The sequence below is a fragment of the Juglans microcarpa x Juglans regia genome, chromosome 7S (assembly GCF_004785595.1).
Source record: "Juglans microcarpa x Juglans regia isolate MS1-56 chromosome 7S, Jm3101_v1.0, whole genome shotgun sequence".
NCBI lineage: Eukaryota > Viridiplantae > Streptophyta > Magnoliopsida > Fagales > Juglandaceae > Juglans > Juglans microcarpa x Juglans regia.
The window spans coordinates 19,248,637-19,263,654 of record NC_054607.1 but is presented as its reverse complement, the minus strand read 5'-3'; the positions used below and the strand labels follow the sequence as shown (position 1 = coordinate 19,263,654).

General features: G+C 35.2%; 1 protein-coding gene across 1 annotated transcript; it reads left to right on the top strand.

The window, feature by feature from the left end:
* Positions 1–1,517: 1,517 nt before the first annotated feature.
* LOC121240902 (S-protein homolog 5-like) lies at positions 1,518–1,982 on the top strand. The gene has a single exon (XM_041138423.1). The coding sequence runs from the start codon at positions 1,518–1,520 to the stop codon at positions 1,980–1,982; it is 465 nt and encodes a 154-aa protein (XP_040994357.1).
* The last annotated feature ends 13,036 nt before the right edge of the window (positions 1,983–15,018 follow it).

Here is a 15,018-nt window from a genome sequence, read left to right as displayed (position 1 = left end):
AAAAAAAAAATTAATAGTAAATTTTATTTTTTTCAAAGCGACTGAACAACACCTATATATTTCATGACTATATGTAGAATTACTAAAAAAAAAAAAAAAAAAAAAAAAAAGCCATCTAAAAGACATGATCAGGCATAAAGAAACCAACCCTATATGTAGTATTACTTAAAATAAAAAAATAAAAAAATAAAAATAAAAAAACCATCTAAAAGACATGATCAGGCATAAAGAAACCCAAAGCCAAGTTTCGCATTCTCCCAACGGGTTTGAATCTCTTAAAACTTCTCTCGGGTTTTAGAGCGATTGAGAGGATACACGAGGTGGGTCCTATAATATTAATTATAACTTTCTTCTCAGTCTAAGATAAAAGGCAAACAACTTGGTCAAGGAAATTACAATGGAACAAGTCATTTAATTAATGCAGATTCATGGATTCAACAGTGGTCTTCAACTTTGCAGGCAGCTTTCCCAACCGGTGAAACTCGCCAGCATAAAATAATTGAAAAGAAAACTGGAATGTGTAGCTAGCAAAGATGAGATGTTACATACAAGTTTTAATTGTGCAAGTCTTCTATACGACTTTTGTAAATAAAAGTGGACCCTACTCGAAAAAAAAATATTATTTTTTATATTTTTTAGTAGTAGATTTTATTTTTTTTAAAAATGATAGTTATAGTCTTGAGTGTGTAAGTACTGCACAATCACTTTAAAAAAATGAATAAATACGAAACTCATAAAAAAATTAATTTTTTAATAATATATTCTATTTTTTTTCAAAACGACTTCACGAAGATTGTGCACTACACGACTATATCTAGCAATATTACTCTCTCTCTATATATATATATATATATGCTATATGTATGCTATATATTGCCTAAAATAGGCCACTGTCATATCATGTATGTTTGTCAAAAAATAGAAACCTTTCTTTAATTAATCCTTATATATCTTTACAAAAGCGCAGATTCGTATAATTGAAATCTTTTTCTTTTCATTTTCTCCTCTTAAAAAGAAGGCTAAATTATGATCAGCTACCCGCCCATATATGTTAAATTGTTAAACCAGGATCGATGAAATAGTAATTACCCAAATCCGAGTTTTTAATTTAAATATCTAGACATGACTGACACAGATATATATATATATATATATATTGATTACTTACTTTATTAATAAATATAGCTCATTTAGTAAGAATATCCTGATATTATATCAATTAAGTAACTCAATAAGTAATAATTAATTACCAATAATATTGAATTATATGTATATAATACGTACGGATCATCTTATACCAACTATGCATGCATGCGCATGAATCTAATATGGAATTTTGTGTACTATACATTCCCTGATTGGTCGATATAATTACCAAAATAATGCAATTAATTTGTGTACTGTAAAATCCCATACTTACGTCGTGGATGGATGCATGCATGCATGCAGCCTTAGAAATTATATACAAAACTCATGCATGTATATATGTTAACCTTGCTTGCAAACAAATTATCAACATGATCTTGATGAGCATTCTACTGATCATGATCAAGTACATGAGATCATCATCAAAAGTAGTTCTGCTTCTGATGCTGCAGCTTGTGTTCTTCGTAACTACATTTGATATGGTTGCAGGACGTAACCAAGCGCATGTGAGAATCTCTAATGAATTAGATGTGGGTCTTGATCTTAAAATTCATTGCAAATCTGAGGATAACGATCTTGGCGAGCATCTACTACACTACAAAAATAGCTACTATGAATTCAGCTTTAGGCCTAACCTGTTTGGGGGAACACTGTTCTATTGCAGTTTTGAGTGGAATGCCGATGACTGTCCTACACACCATGGGTTCAACATCTACGAGTATAGTAGAGACAATCTTCGTTGCAGTGAATGTTATTGGAAAGTTCATCTAAATGGTTCATGTATGCTAAACTATGATGTTAATCTGTATGATCTTTGCTATCCCTGGAAAGATTGACGATGATATTGATCCAACATGAAATAAAGGACAGACTCGCGTGCATCAGCATCTGTCTGCTTTAATTTGTTTTTAAGACTATGATCATCATATGATCAGTACTAGTAGTCATGCAATATATTGTATTCAAATTGGGTTCATTGTTAGTGTCAAGTCCATATATCGTGAACATGATGGACAAACAATTGATAAATTAAACTTAATAGTCATATGATTTGATTTTCTACTAAATTTTTTTGTCCATGTTTGAAATTATTGAAAAATATTCATTTCATATTTCCAAAAGGGAACAAAAGATTAAGATAAATTAGATATCTACTAAGAGATCAGGAGAAAAAAGAAAAGAAAAAGAGAAATGTTATTCTAAGGCTTTTACATACTCATTTTACTTGTAATTGATATAGCGTCATATGATAGGATGAGAGTAGCGCACGCTTGTGCGTATATACACTCTAACACTACAACATATATCTTATAAGATTAAATTTACCACTCATTTACAATTAATTTTCTACAACTTTTTAATAAAATAATATTTGTTTAAAATTTTAAACACATTAAATCAAAATCAAAACTAAAATAAATATTTAAAAACATATTATTTTATTAAAAAGCTGTAAAAAAATTGTATGGAGTAGTAAGGATATCATTTCTCCTAATAATTATTGCCGCTAGTAGTAGCACACCAAAGCATTTTATATGCTTGTTTGCAAGGACTTAGGCCATGTTTGAACACTTGGCCTCGTTTGTTTTTGTAGATGAGATAAGATGAGTTGAAATTAAAGTTAAAAAATTGAATAAAATATTGTTAGAATATATATTTTTTAATATTAATTTTGTTTTGTGATTTAAAAAAGTAAAATTGTTTATTTTATTTTAAATGAAAATTTGGAAAAGTTGTAACAATTAAATGAGATGAGATTAGATGAGTTGAGAAGTTTCTTGAAAACAAACAAGGCAGATGAGTTGAGAAGTTCACGAATGTAGTTATAATGATTAGATGAGATGAGATGAAATGCTCTCATGATCTTCTCTCAAAAGCTTTTATAATTTTTTAATTTCTAAACATCATTCAAATACAAAAATATTTTTTAATTACAAATTTTTAACTTTTTTATTTAATCATTACCTAATCATTATAATTTTTCTAAATTTTCAAACAAAATATATACAAAAAAATAATACAACTTTTTTAAACAGATAATGCTACTTGTACTTACTCATTTTACACTGCATTCATGACATGTTGATGTGGTGCAAGTTTTTTTTCTTTTTTTTTTTTTGTAAAGAGTAATGCTGTTGTCCCGCCGCACCCCGCCGTGAAAATCCTCACCTTTACCCACTAGCACGTCAGACCATCTTTGTTAAAAGAAATCCATTTTTGTCCCTCTATTCAGTCAGTTTCACCTTTGCCATTGCCTACCGCCACTGCTCCGTTGTGTTTGATCTGTCCCTCTAGACGCCACAATAGTAAGCCTTTATGCCTCTTGCCTTGTAATGTTTCATTTTATCGGATGACCAGTTTTTAATCTAACCAACTTTTTCCGTCCGCACAACGATGTGCACATCCATTCAATCGCGGGACCCCGTAAACCATCACGTGCGATCATCCAGAATATTTGCTTTCCACGTTGTAAGTAACTCTCCAACACAACCTTTGAATTCTAACATGACATTTATCGCTAACTTTATTGCAGTCCGGTTGTGTTGAGAAGGGCCTTGGGCTCGGGGAAGTATTAGAAATATTTGATGTGGTTGATTATCGAATTTTGGGTCGAGGGCCGGATGGAGGATGAGAAACGCGTGTAGTTGGGGTTGTGAAACTGTGGAATTGTGACTTGTGTGTTGTTGTGTGGTTGACTATTTGTGAGCTATGTCATGTCATCCAATAGTTGCATGTCATGCATCTGGATATTCATTGTTATTAATATTTGTCATGAATTATTCAGCTGTGTTATGTTCTATGCTATGTGACGTAATCTGAAACTGATTTTTGGTGTCTTTGGAAAAATAATATAATTTTTGTATGGGTGCGTGTATGTCACGACCTCAAGCCGAGATGAGGATTATCTCAATTAAGCTCATCTGGTCACTCGGGAGTGAATAAAACTGAGTGATGTCTCCTGGACTGTCGTTGGGCTACAACAGGCTTGGGCAAGACGGTAACGCTCTTGGTACAACTCTGAAGCCCCTCTACTGGCGAGAGTTAGAGGATGCCTAGTCATGTAACGTGCTGGGCACGGAGCTGGGAATCACTCGTAACGAAGCCACACGCACGATCATTGGTGTGACGAAGAGAGCCAGGGTGTGCAGTGGTCCCGAGGGAAGACCATGGTGTATACTGTAATAAATGGACGTGTTTTTGGGTACAAAGGGGTTTTTAACGTGAGTGGTTCTAATAAATAATTTTTGGGGATGGGTTGTAAAAACGAGGAATTTTGGGGTTATTGCTTCCATGGCTATTGTTCCTTGTTTGTTGTATAATTTCATGTTTGAATCTCTTGGATGTCTCTCAGCTGATTTATTTACTGAGATTGTGAAATCTCATTGTGGTATTCCTACCTACGGTTCTGTCTTATGGAATCGTAAACTTTGATTCAAATGAGGGTATGAGCTGGAGGGATCAGCCCTACCTGAGGAGTGCTGGAATAGGACTTTTTGCGTTATTTGATGTTGGACCTTTGTTTTCATTTCCTTTATTTCAACCGGATGACTCTATTAATCTCTTGGAGGACTTTATTTCGGGTTGTATTGTTGTTAAAGCTTTCTAGTACTTAGTTTGGCTACCTTATCTTTTTTCCTTGCGATTTTTATGATGTATATATTTTGCATGTTTGTACACACTTGCACAATGTGATCAGGTGTATTATCCATGTAGTCATCATCCCGATGTCATGATTTCCACCAAATCACACGTAGGGGTCGAGGGCACCACCATTCTCCTCAAAAGTCTTAAATTTTGTTGTCACTTATTCAAATAAACTAAGATGCCCCTTTGAAGTTCATTGTCATGGACATTTCATTAAAAAAAAAAAAAATCACAACAATAGATTTTGCATGTAATAATTTTAACAAAATCCAACTGATACTCTCATATCGAAGGGACACCTTCGATGTCGATTCTCGCCCCAAACCGATTGTCCTAGCTGCTGACTATTCTTGAGCTAAGCCGAGAAAGAAAACAGAGAGAAATGGAGAGAAAGAGAGAGCGAGGGAGTGTCAGGGCCGCTTAAAGGGAAGGGAGAAATGGTGAAAAAGATAAATGGAGTGTTGGGAGTAGATTCATGTGGGAAGGTAGATTTCTTGTAATTGTGCAGAATTATTATAGAATAATATATATATGTGGTCTATGAACATTGTCATGCCAAATATGACTTTTTCTTCTAATTTACTGCAGCTCAAAGGTTCACATAGTTCCTTTTAGCTAATCTAATGCAACAATTTTAACCAAAAAATGAGACCTATTTTTTAATTCACTGGCATTTGCCTAGCTCTAAGTAGCTGCCAAATGCAATTGAGTCCTTCTACGCAACCTCCACACACTAGCTTACATGTAATTTGTTTTTTTTTTTTTAAATGAAACGAGTGTTTTAGAACAACTCATTTCTAAATCCAAAATTTTTCCCTTCCCCCCTCGTTCTCCCCCCAGCTCGGTTCTCCTTCCACACGACTACGTCGCATAGCTTGCATTCTTGCTTCTCACCACTCGTCTTCTACTTCCACTGCCGTCTAGGGTCGCCAACAAGGGTAAGAACTGGAAAGAAATTTTTTTTTTCTCCATTTCGTTTTCCAGTATCTCTCCATTTCTAGCATGAATCATCTTGTGTGTTTTTGTGTTTCTTGGATCTGTAGTTTTGTATTTGTTGGATATGTGTTTTTTTATTGTTGATTTTGGGTATTTTCTCATCCGAGAATGGCATAAACTTTTTCCTTTGTTTTTTTTTTTCTTTTCTTGCTTTGTCAAAAAATTACGTGGCTTTTGCATGAACATACTTAAACTAAGCAGTATCTAAAAATGCTTCTCAACTTTTTTACCCCTTGGAAATTAGTTCAATGCTGGAACTTTTATGTGGGTTGGTTAGTTTTTCTTGCATTTCTTGTATGAGACTGTGCTTTGCGATGGAACTGTATCAAACTAAAATTTGTTCTTACACACACATTGTAGAGATACGACATAGAGCAAGGAAAGAGATAGACCCACTCCCATAAATTAGTGCATCTGTCCTTTTTACATATGCATTTATATATATATATATATACACACCTAAGTAGTATCTCTAATATCCTTGATTGTAGGTATGATTGTTGGCTATAAATAGCTAGAGGAAAGAGAATGTGGTGGTACTACCAAAATATGGTCAAAGAATCATTCGTAGGTCTTGGAGTCTTGGTTTTATAGAATCGGAGCAGGCACTAACAAAGAATAGGTTGAATGAATCGGACATCGTACCTCACCCAAAATCCCACTGCAAAAAAAAAAAAAAAAAAAAAAAAAAAAAAAAAAAAAAAGAAGAAGAAGAAGAAGAAGGAAAAAAAGAGAGAGAAAAAAAAAGAAGGAAAGCACCTACAGTGTACAAGCGGATCACGAGTCTTTAGGTAGTCTTTTCCTATTTCCAAGCTTGGTTGGTTAGCTCATTTCGTACTTGTATTGTGTTTGCTTTTCGTTGACTAAACCGCCGACTGGCTGGTTTGTGAGTGATGAACCAATCTCGGGGAAAAGGTCAGACTTTGTAAGTGAGTTCAGAGACTGAAGTGGTCAAGTTTGGATGTTTCAAAACCATTGTAAGTCTGCAGATAATTATCTTGGCGTCCATGTAATCAGTCTTCCAAAGGGTCGAATTCCACTCAAACTTTTGGGGAAGAACATTGTTCTAGTACTGCAGTTTTCAGTGGCTTGGAGCATTCCACTAGTTAGAAATTTATAACTTTTCTAGAGACCATTCTAGTAACACCTAGGCCCAGCACCAAGCCCAAGCCCAAGGCCGAGAACTATTAATTTATTGAGGTTAATATTTATGGGAAGCCCATTTGAGATTTAATGGGTAATTTTGAAAATGTCACAGGCCCAAAATTTGTTATGGTGAAACATGGATTTTTTTATATTAGGCCTAGATTACATATAAGGGTCTACTTTCAATAAACCCACAAGCTATTATTTTCTGAAATTGGTTAGGAGATTTCTAATAAAGCCCCTTTAATATTTATGGGCCAAGAATTATAAACTAGAGAATGTGGTGATTTATTTTTTAGAGTGGGTGAGGGGAGAAGATTAATCAAGTAAACCGCAGTTTTAAAAGCATCGACCTAATAGGAGAATGATAGTGAGGAATGAGCCAATAAAGCGAGCCCGGTTTCAACTATATGCCGGTGTTGTCTTTCAACAAGGCCATTTTGTTGGTGCGTGAGAGGACATGAGAGACGATGAGTGATGCTTAATTTTTGACAAATTGGAGTTAATGGTTTAAATTCACCTCCACCATCTATTTGTAAAATTTATAAGTTTAGAATTGAATAATCTTTCAAGATAAGGCAAAGCGGTATTGAAAATTTGTGTAACATCTGATTCTAATTTGAGTGGGAAGAACCATGTATACTGTGTATGATGATCAACAAAAGAAAGATAGTATTTAAAACCAAGTCGTGAAACATAAGGGGTCGGGCCCCATAAGTCAGCACAAATAAATTCTAAGGGCCTCGAATATTGGGCCTAACATTACAAAAGGGCAACTGATGACTTTTAGCAAGAGGACATTAGGGCATTTAAAATTTGTAGTGCTGGAAGAAAAAGGCAAGCATCTTGTGTGCAGAACACGTGATACCAATGCTAGAGAGGGATGCCCCAGTCTGCGATGCCATTGTTCTAGAGTGGTTCTTTCGCCAAGATGAGTGGATGGAGATGAAGTGATTGTGGAAGGAAAGACATAGAGACCATTATGTGTTGGCCATGTGAGGAGGAGAGTCCCCATGTGTTTGTCCTTCACAGAGAAGTGAGAAGAGTGAAACTCAAAATAACAAGAATTATCAATACAAAATTGAAGAACAAAGACTAAATTCTTAGTGATGGAAGGAACATGTAACAAATTACAAAGTGAAAATGAAGAAGAAGAAGGCACGGGTTTGAAAAAAGAGTCACCAAAATGTTAAATGGGAAGATCACTGCCATCTCCAACCCGTATTGTATCACCACCACTATATTGTTCAAAAGAAATATTCAAGTTATTCAAGTCGTTAGTTATATGATGCATAGCTGCCGAGTTCAGATACCAGGATGAATCAGAAAATGATGCAGGGGCAGTGTAGTTAGCAGAAAAGGATCTTGGAGCATCAAGTTGATAGGAGTGATCAACCCTGTATCGGCATTGAAGAGCAACGTGGCCAGATTTATTGCAAACTTGACATGTAAGGTGCTGGGCAGTATACTGAGATGTAGGATTTGCAGAATTATTGAAGGAGTTGGTTCTTCCACCACGAAAGTTGGAATTGAATCAACCTCTCCCTCGACCTTGGCGTCCATCGTGAGAGAAGCCTCGGCCACGTTGGACACCCCCGCTTGAGGCACTGAAGTTGACAGTGGGTTCAACAGAAGATATTGTATTCCTTGTTAGGTGGGTTGCTCGCGCCTCATGTATGAGCAAAAGTTGGTACAACTCATATGATGAGAGAGGCTCTGCTCTATTTGTTACCGAAGTGATAAAAGATTCATAAGATTGTCCAAGGCCATTTAGCAAGTATGTAACAATCTCTTTGTCACAAAGATGAGTTCCAGTGGCAGCAAGAGAATTAGCAAGAAGACGGACCTTCCCAAAATATTCAGAAATCGATTGGTCACCTCTAGAAAAATTAGTGAGTTGAAAACGCAGTTGAAACTCTTTTGCTTGGGAGTGGGAGGCATACATTGAAGCCAAGAGAACCCATAGAGCTCGGGCAAAGGTAGATGATAAAAACGTGACCAATAATAGAGTTAGATAGAGAGGAGAATAGAACGCTAAGGACAAGTTGGTCCGTGCGCCTCCAATGAAGAAAATAGGGGTTAGCTTTGGGTATGATAGTGGATGATTCAGTAATGGTTTCTAGGGGTGGGGAAAGAGACCCATTGACATAACCAAAGTGGTCTTGACCTCTGAGATAAGCCTAAATTTGTACCTTCCATAGAAGGTAATTATCATTGGTAAGTTTGGTGGAGATGATGTGTGAGAAAGAGGATACGGTGGGAGGGGGAGGAGGAGAAGAAGAAGGAGGAGGAGGACGGGGAGGAGGCTCAGAAGAAGAGGCCATGGATCATGAAAAAAAAAGAAAAGAAAAAAGACTATGGTCTGAAAGCTCTCGATACCATGTTAGAAAAAAGAAATATATGCTGGAAACTCTCTGTTTTTCATTAATAAATTTTGTCTATTGTAGACGGTATTTATACATGATGTAAAAGAATAAACAAATAATTGAGTTGGTTACAAAAGCACCGTAGGAACCGGTAACAAATTCCTCTGCTGTTAGTTTCTAGAACTTGCATTCGGTTGTGCAGTGCTCTGCTGTGTGGTGCTCTACTGATGTAAATTACGATGGCTCTGTAGGTGTCCTCCATTGCTCGTTGTAGTGTCATGCCAAGTGCTCTCATTTCGTTCGTGAAAAGGTGGCATAGAATCAGTTATTTCAATATATATCTTTACAAAAGCGCAGATTGATCTTATAATTGAAATCTTTTTCTTTTTATTTTCTCCTCTTGAAAAGAAGGCTTAATTATGATCAGCTACCCCCCCATATATATATGTGAAATTGTTAAACCAGGATCGATGAATTAGTACGTAATTACCTAAATCCGAGATTTTAATTTTAATATCTAGATATGACACAGATATATATATATATATATATATTGATTACTTTCTTTATTAATAAATATAGCTCATTTAGTAAGAATATCCTGATATTATATCAATTAAGTAACTCAATAAGTAATAATTAATTACCAATAATATTGAATTATATGTATATAATACGTACGTACGTACAGATCATCTTTACCAACCATGCATGCATGAATCTAATATGGAATTTTGTGTACTATACATTCCATGATCGATCGATATTACCAAAAACTAATGCAATTAATTTGTGTACTGCAAAGTCCCATACTATACGTGGATGGATGCATGCAGCCTCAGAAATTATATATAAAACCCATGCATGTATGTTAAGAAGTTGAGATCTAAGTTTTCACCAGTACCAAAGTACGTACCTATACCTACCTCTATATATATTAAAACCTTGCTTGCAAGCAAATTATCATGAAGTACTACATGAGATCATCATCATCATCAAAAGTTCATCATGTTCTGCTTCTGATGTTGCAGCTTGTGTTCTTTGTAACTACATTTGATATGGTTGCAGGACTTGACCAAGTGCATGTGAGAATCTCTAATGAATTGGATATGGGTATTGATCTTAAACTTCATTGCAAATCTCGGGATAACGATCTTGGCGAGCATCTACTGCACTACAACAATAGCTACTACGAATTCAGCTTTAGGCCTACATATTTTGGGAGCACACTGTTCTATTGCAGTTTTAGGTGGAATACCGATGGGTGTGCTAAACTGTATTGGCTCGACATCTACGACTATCATAGAGACGGATCTCGTTGCACTGAATGTTACTGGAAAGCTCGTCTAGATGGTCTATGTATGCTAAACCAAGATCATACTGATCTTTGCTATAGCTGGCATTATTGAAGATCGTAATCGATTAATGGCGATTTCGAAGATCATGATATGTCACATGCATGGTTTCCCCTTTTTTTCTCCTTATAAAAACACAGTAAAAGACAGATCACTCGTATATATGGCGCAGTATCTGTCTGCCTTTTGTTTTTAAAGACTATCATTTTATATGAGTAGTCATGCGATATTATATTGTAGTACTCAAATCTTATTTTTCTCATTGATCTTTTGAGTCGTCATAAGCTTATTCTTGAGGAATTAATTAATTAAGCGAAATTCAAATAAAATGGGTTCATTGTGTCAAGTCCATATAATTTCGTGAATTCTTGTTATATATCCAAGCATGCCCTTAGTGTTATTCCACAAATGATTTTCCAGCTCATGCTCATAAAGATTTCAATTGTCAATTATATATTAAATATGGTCTATCTCTTTTAGAGCCTTTGAGATAAATGATATTAAATGGGCCAAAACTTAGGATGAAAAAATGCAGATTATTATTATTAGAAAAATTATATGTCAAGTTGGTATGTAGAGCACAATTAGTAAAGTGCTTAATTATATAGCATAATTTGATTTGAAAGGGAGACTTTAAAACTTGAATCTTAATTAAAAATCAAATCTTTTCATTTAACTGATGTAAATTGTGTGCTCTGTATACATCGGCTTGAGAATAGCGTAACTCTTATTATTATTATTATTATTATTATTATTATTATTATAATATTGAGCTTCTAATTAAGATATATACTGCATGAATGACTACTACAAAAATCTAATTACCATATAACATATATATAATTAATTATAAATAAGCAAAATTTTAGAGCATTGCATGGCAATGGTCTAGCCAAAGCCAAAATTTAGCTAAAACTAGATATTTTGCCTAAAAATTAAAGCTATTCAAGTATAACTCCGCATTGGACTAGGTAATTATAAGCCAAAATGATAATATAATATTATTTTTTAGTAATAATATTTTTTTTCATATTTTACAACTACACCCACCATATGTTAACTAATAATTTAATTTTACATTCCTGTGTAGAAGTACATTCCTGTGCATGTACAAATATATCTACCCACAACTATGATGAAATCATGAAACCCCTTTGTGCATATCAGACATTAATGCATGCAGGCACAACTAAGAAGAATTTACCGTGGCTACCCGTTGGCATGGTATGCCAAGTTTCTTGAGCTTGAGAGTGGGAGTGACGAGCAGCTTCTGAAAGTCACCATGCATTCTCAGATTCAAACTTAACCATGTGGGACTCAACCCCTTTCCTTATTCCATTTAAAAACTCTAGGATGCCAACCTTTTCTGCAACAACAACAATCAGAGCCTCAAACTCAACTACAGGGCCTCAACAACCAGAACCTTTTCTTGGTGAAAAATATTAGTAACTAGAGGCATGAGAAAAACAAGAACTCTCTATTAGGAGCTTAGAGGGTGGGAGGAAATGGAACTTGAGCTCGACAGAGGAGAGTGTTATGACCCTTCATGGAAGTGAATCTGTTGAGGAGAAGTCGAAGTATGAAGACTTGAAGTGAAGATGAAGACATCACTCGATACGGTGCCGTTTGGAGCTAGAAGAGAGACGACGTCGTTTGGAAGAATAAATCAGACGTTGCGTTTGGAGTTGTTTATTTAGGGTCAATGTTGTGCGTTTTGTGCTGGCCTTTCAGTTTACAATAGTATGTTATTTTCTTGTGTGTTGTCTATATCCATTTTATCATTTTTCACTTTTTGTTTGGGTGGTTACGTTGAGTGTGCTGAGTGAATTGTAAAAGGGGAAGTGAGGAAGAGGGGGGGGAATCATTCTGGATATTTCTGAAGGTTTTCATTGTTCTTTCATGGAGGTTATGGGTGCCTCGAATACCCTTTGTACACTCGGATAAATCATATGAGCATATTTCTTTCTAGCATTTACTCTACTTAGTTTCTGTATTGTATTACTATTCGTAAGGGAATCATAATAATTGGTATCTAGAGCCACCGATTTTTTATGGACGGGATAAGATTCAACAAACAGCAAACAAATTTGCTGGAAAAGATTTTGGATAAGTTGCTGGAGATGAAAGAAATACTTGACAGAATGCAAGTAAATTGTAAGAGAATGCAGCAAAATTACGTGGGAATGCAACAGACTCTCTTGGAGCGGCAAGACGAAAAAGACTTGCCAACTACGGATTCAACTGAACAAACACAACAATCGATAGTGCATGAAGAAAATGGAATGAAGAATGAAGATGAAGTCCTAGAGGAAGGCCTAGAAAATGCAGTATAGGTGGAGGAGATAGTGGTAGTGCCCACAGAAGTTACCCCTAAAGAAATTTCTCTTTCATCTGTTCTCGAAAATTCTTGTGAAAATCTCATCTTATGTTCTCAATCTTCAGATCTCCCTCTTAATGTTTCATTTCTTTCCTCCACCAACACATCGTCTGATGTTAAACTCACCCAGATGGAACACTTGATCGGTGATGGGGCCAAGAACTAGAACACCATGAATTCCATCAAAAGTGTCTTCGATGCTAGGAGGCTGATTGGCTATAGAATTAGTGATGCTTCGGTTCAGAGTGACATTACATTGTATTTATGGCATCCTCCATGACATATGGCATCCTCCATAACAAGCATGGAAAATACATCTGGAGATGAAGAATAAAAGTATTATGTATTTTATTTACATAGCTGACAGTACAATACATTTTTTATAAATTATTATGTACTAATTTTTTTAAAATATTAATCATTTTCAAGGATACCACCAAAACGACAACGAATAAATGTGCCTCCTCCCCCAAGTTCCGAACCCCTTTCATGACTCCCCAACTGAGGACTCAGCTCTTGAACAAGTTAATGCATAGGATACAGATAACCAGTTGACACCTACCAGTAAGAAAATTTTGTTAATAATTAATTATATTTCAATACTTTGGGGACTGTGTTTAATTATTTTAAAAATATTAGCTGATGTATTATCACGTCGCGGACGTGGCTACACACGTGGCCTTGCTCTTAAAAGAAATATAAGGTACGGAAAAATCAAGGTCAACATTCCTGATAACTTCACTGGAGGAGTGGATGATCGTGCAACATCGCTTGCCTCCTATGTTGACACATTAGTCCGAGCTTATGCCTCATTTTATGTGTGATCATGAAGAGATGTTCCAAATAAGGTGAAGGATCACATTCAGAGTCGTGCACTGATGAGTTTATACATGAACGTAAATTTATTTAAAGATATTTTGATTTCATATTTTTGACGCAATTCACTTCTTAGAATGAATTCGACCTCAATTTTGGCCGTAGCGAGGATGTGTGAATTGTGAATGAGTTGATGACTACATTATTTCAATGTCACAACGGACGATACCATAACCACTTCAAGAAGTTTGAGACGTTGGAAGAGGTTGTTCAGTCTCATTTTCAAAAAATGAAGTTAGACGATTGGAGGACGTGTTGTGATTTTTTCGCAAGTCCAGATTATCAAGTATTTTAGATTTATTCCCTATAAGTTATTTACCTCTATATTGGTTTCATATATTATATTTAACATTGTTAATTTATCCTGCAGCACTTAAGTTCTATCAATGTATAGAATAGAACGGCTTTGACAATCCACCATCGGGCTGGCTCAAGGTCATTCCAACATCTTACTGATAAAATGGTAATTGATAACTTATTAACTCTCACTCATTTTTATCATATTCTTTTAGTTAAGTACTAATATTATTTTTTAAATTTACTAATATGGCTTTGTTAAAAACTTGATGATACTGAAAATTTCTCCATTATTCATGTCTATACTGCTACTCACACTAATGAGCATAATGAGTGAGTTGATCTTGTCGCTAAAAATAATTATGTGAATGATCTTATTTTCTATGACTAAATTATGCAACATGTGAATTCATATTATATTTCATTCCTCGTTTCTTTTAATATGTGAGCTTTATTATCATATTTTTGTTGTAATTGCAAGAAAAAATGATTGAGATCCAATTAGCCTCTGAGGAATCCTCTCCTAGGGGCATAGACATATTCACGCAAGTGCTCGAGACCAAATCTGGTTTGGTAAGAGATTTGGGACGTTCTTTCAAGCATGTCGGTTCATTCTCCAAGACCTCGACTTCTGAAGTTAATAATCTTACTAAAGATTTAGATGCAGCACGCCAAGAAATTGAGCAAATAAAGTCGAGACAGCAAGAGCTGGAATCTCTCTTATCACGACAGTTTGATTTAAGGATGCGTATGCAGGAGGAACAAAGAGACCGCAATGAAATAATACGCATTGAAGTCCAAGAGCAAGTGCAAA

Bases quoted from the DNA above. Each gene is read 5' to 3' on its own strand.
- LOC121240902 (XM_041138423.1), top strand. From the start codon at position 1,518: ATGATCTTGATGAGCATTCTACTGATCATGATCAAGTACATGAGATCA.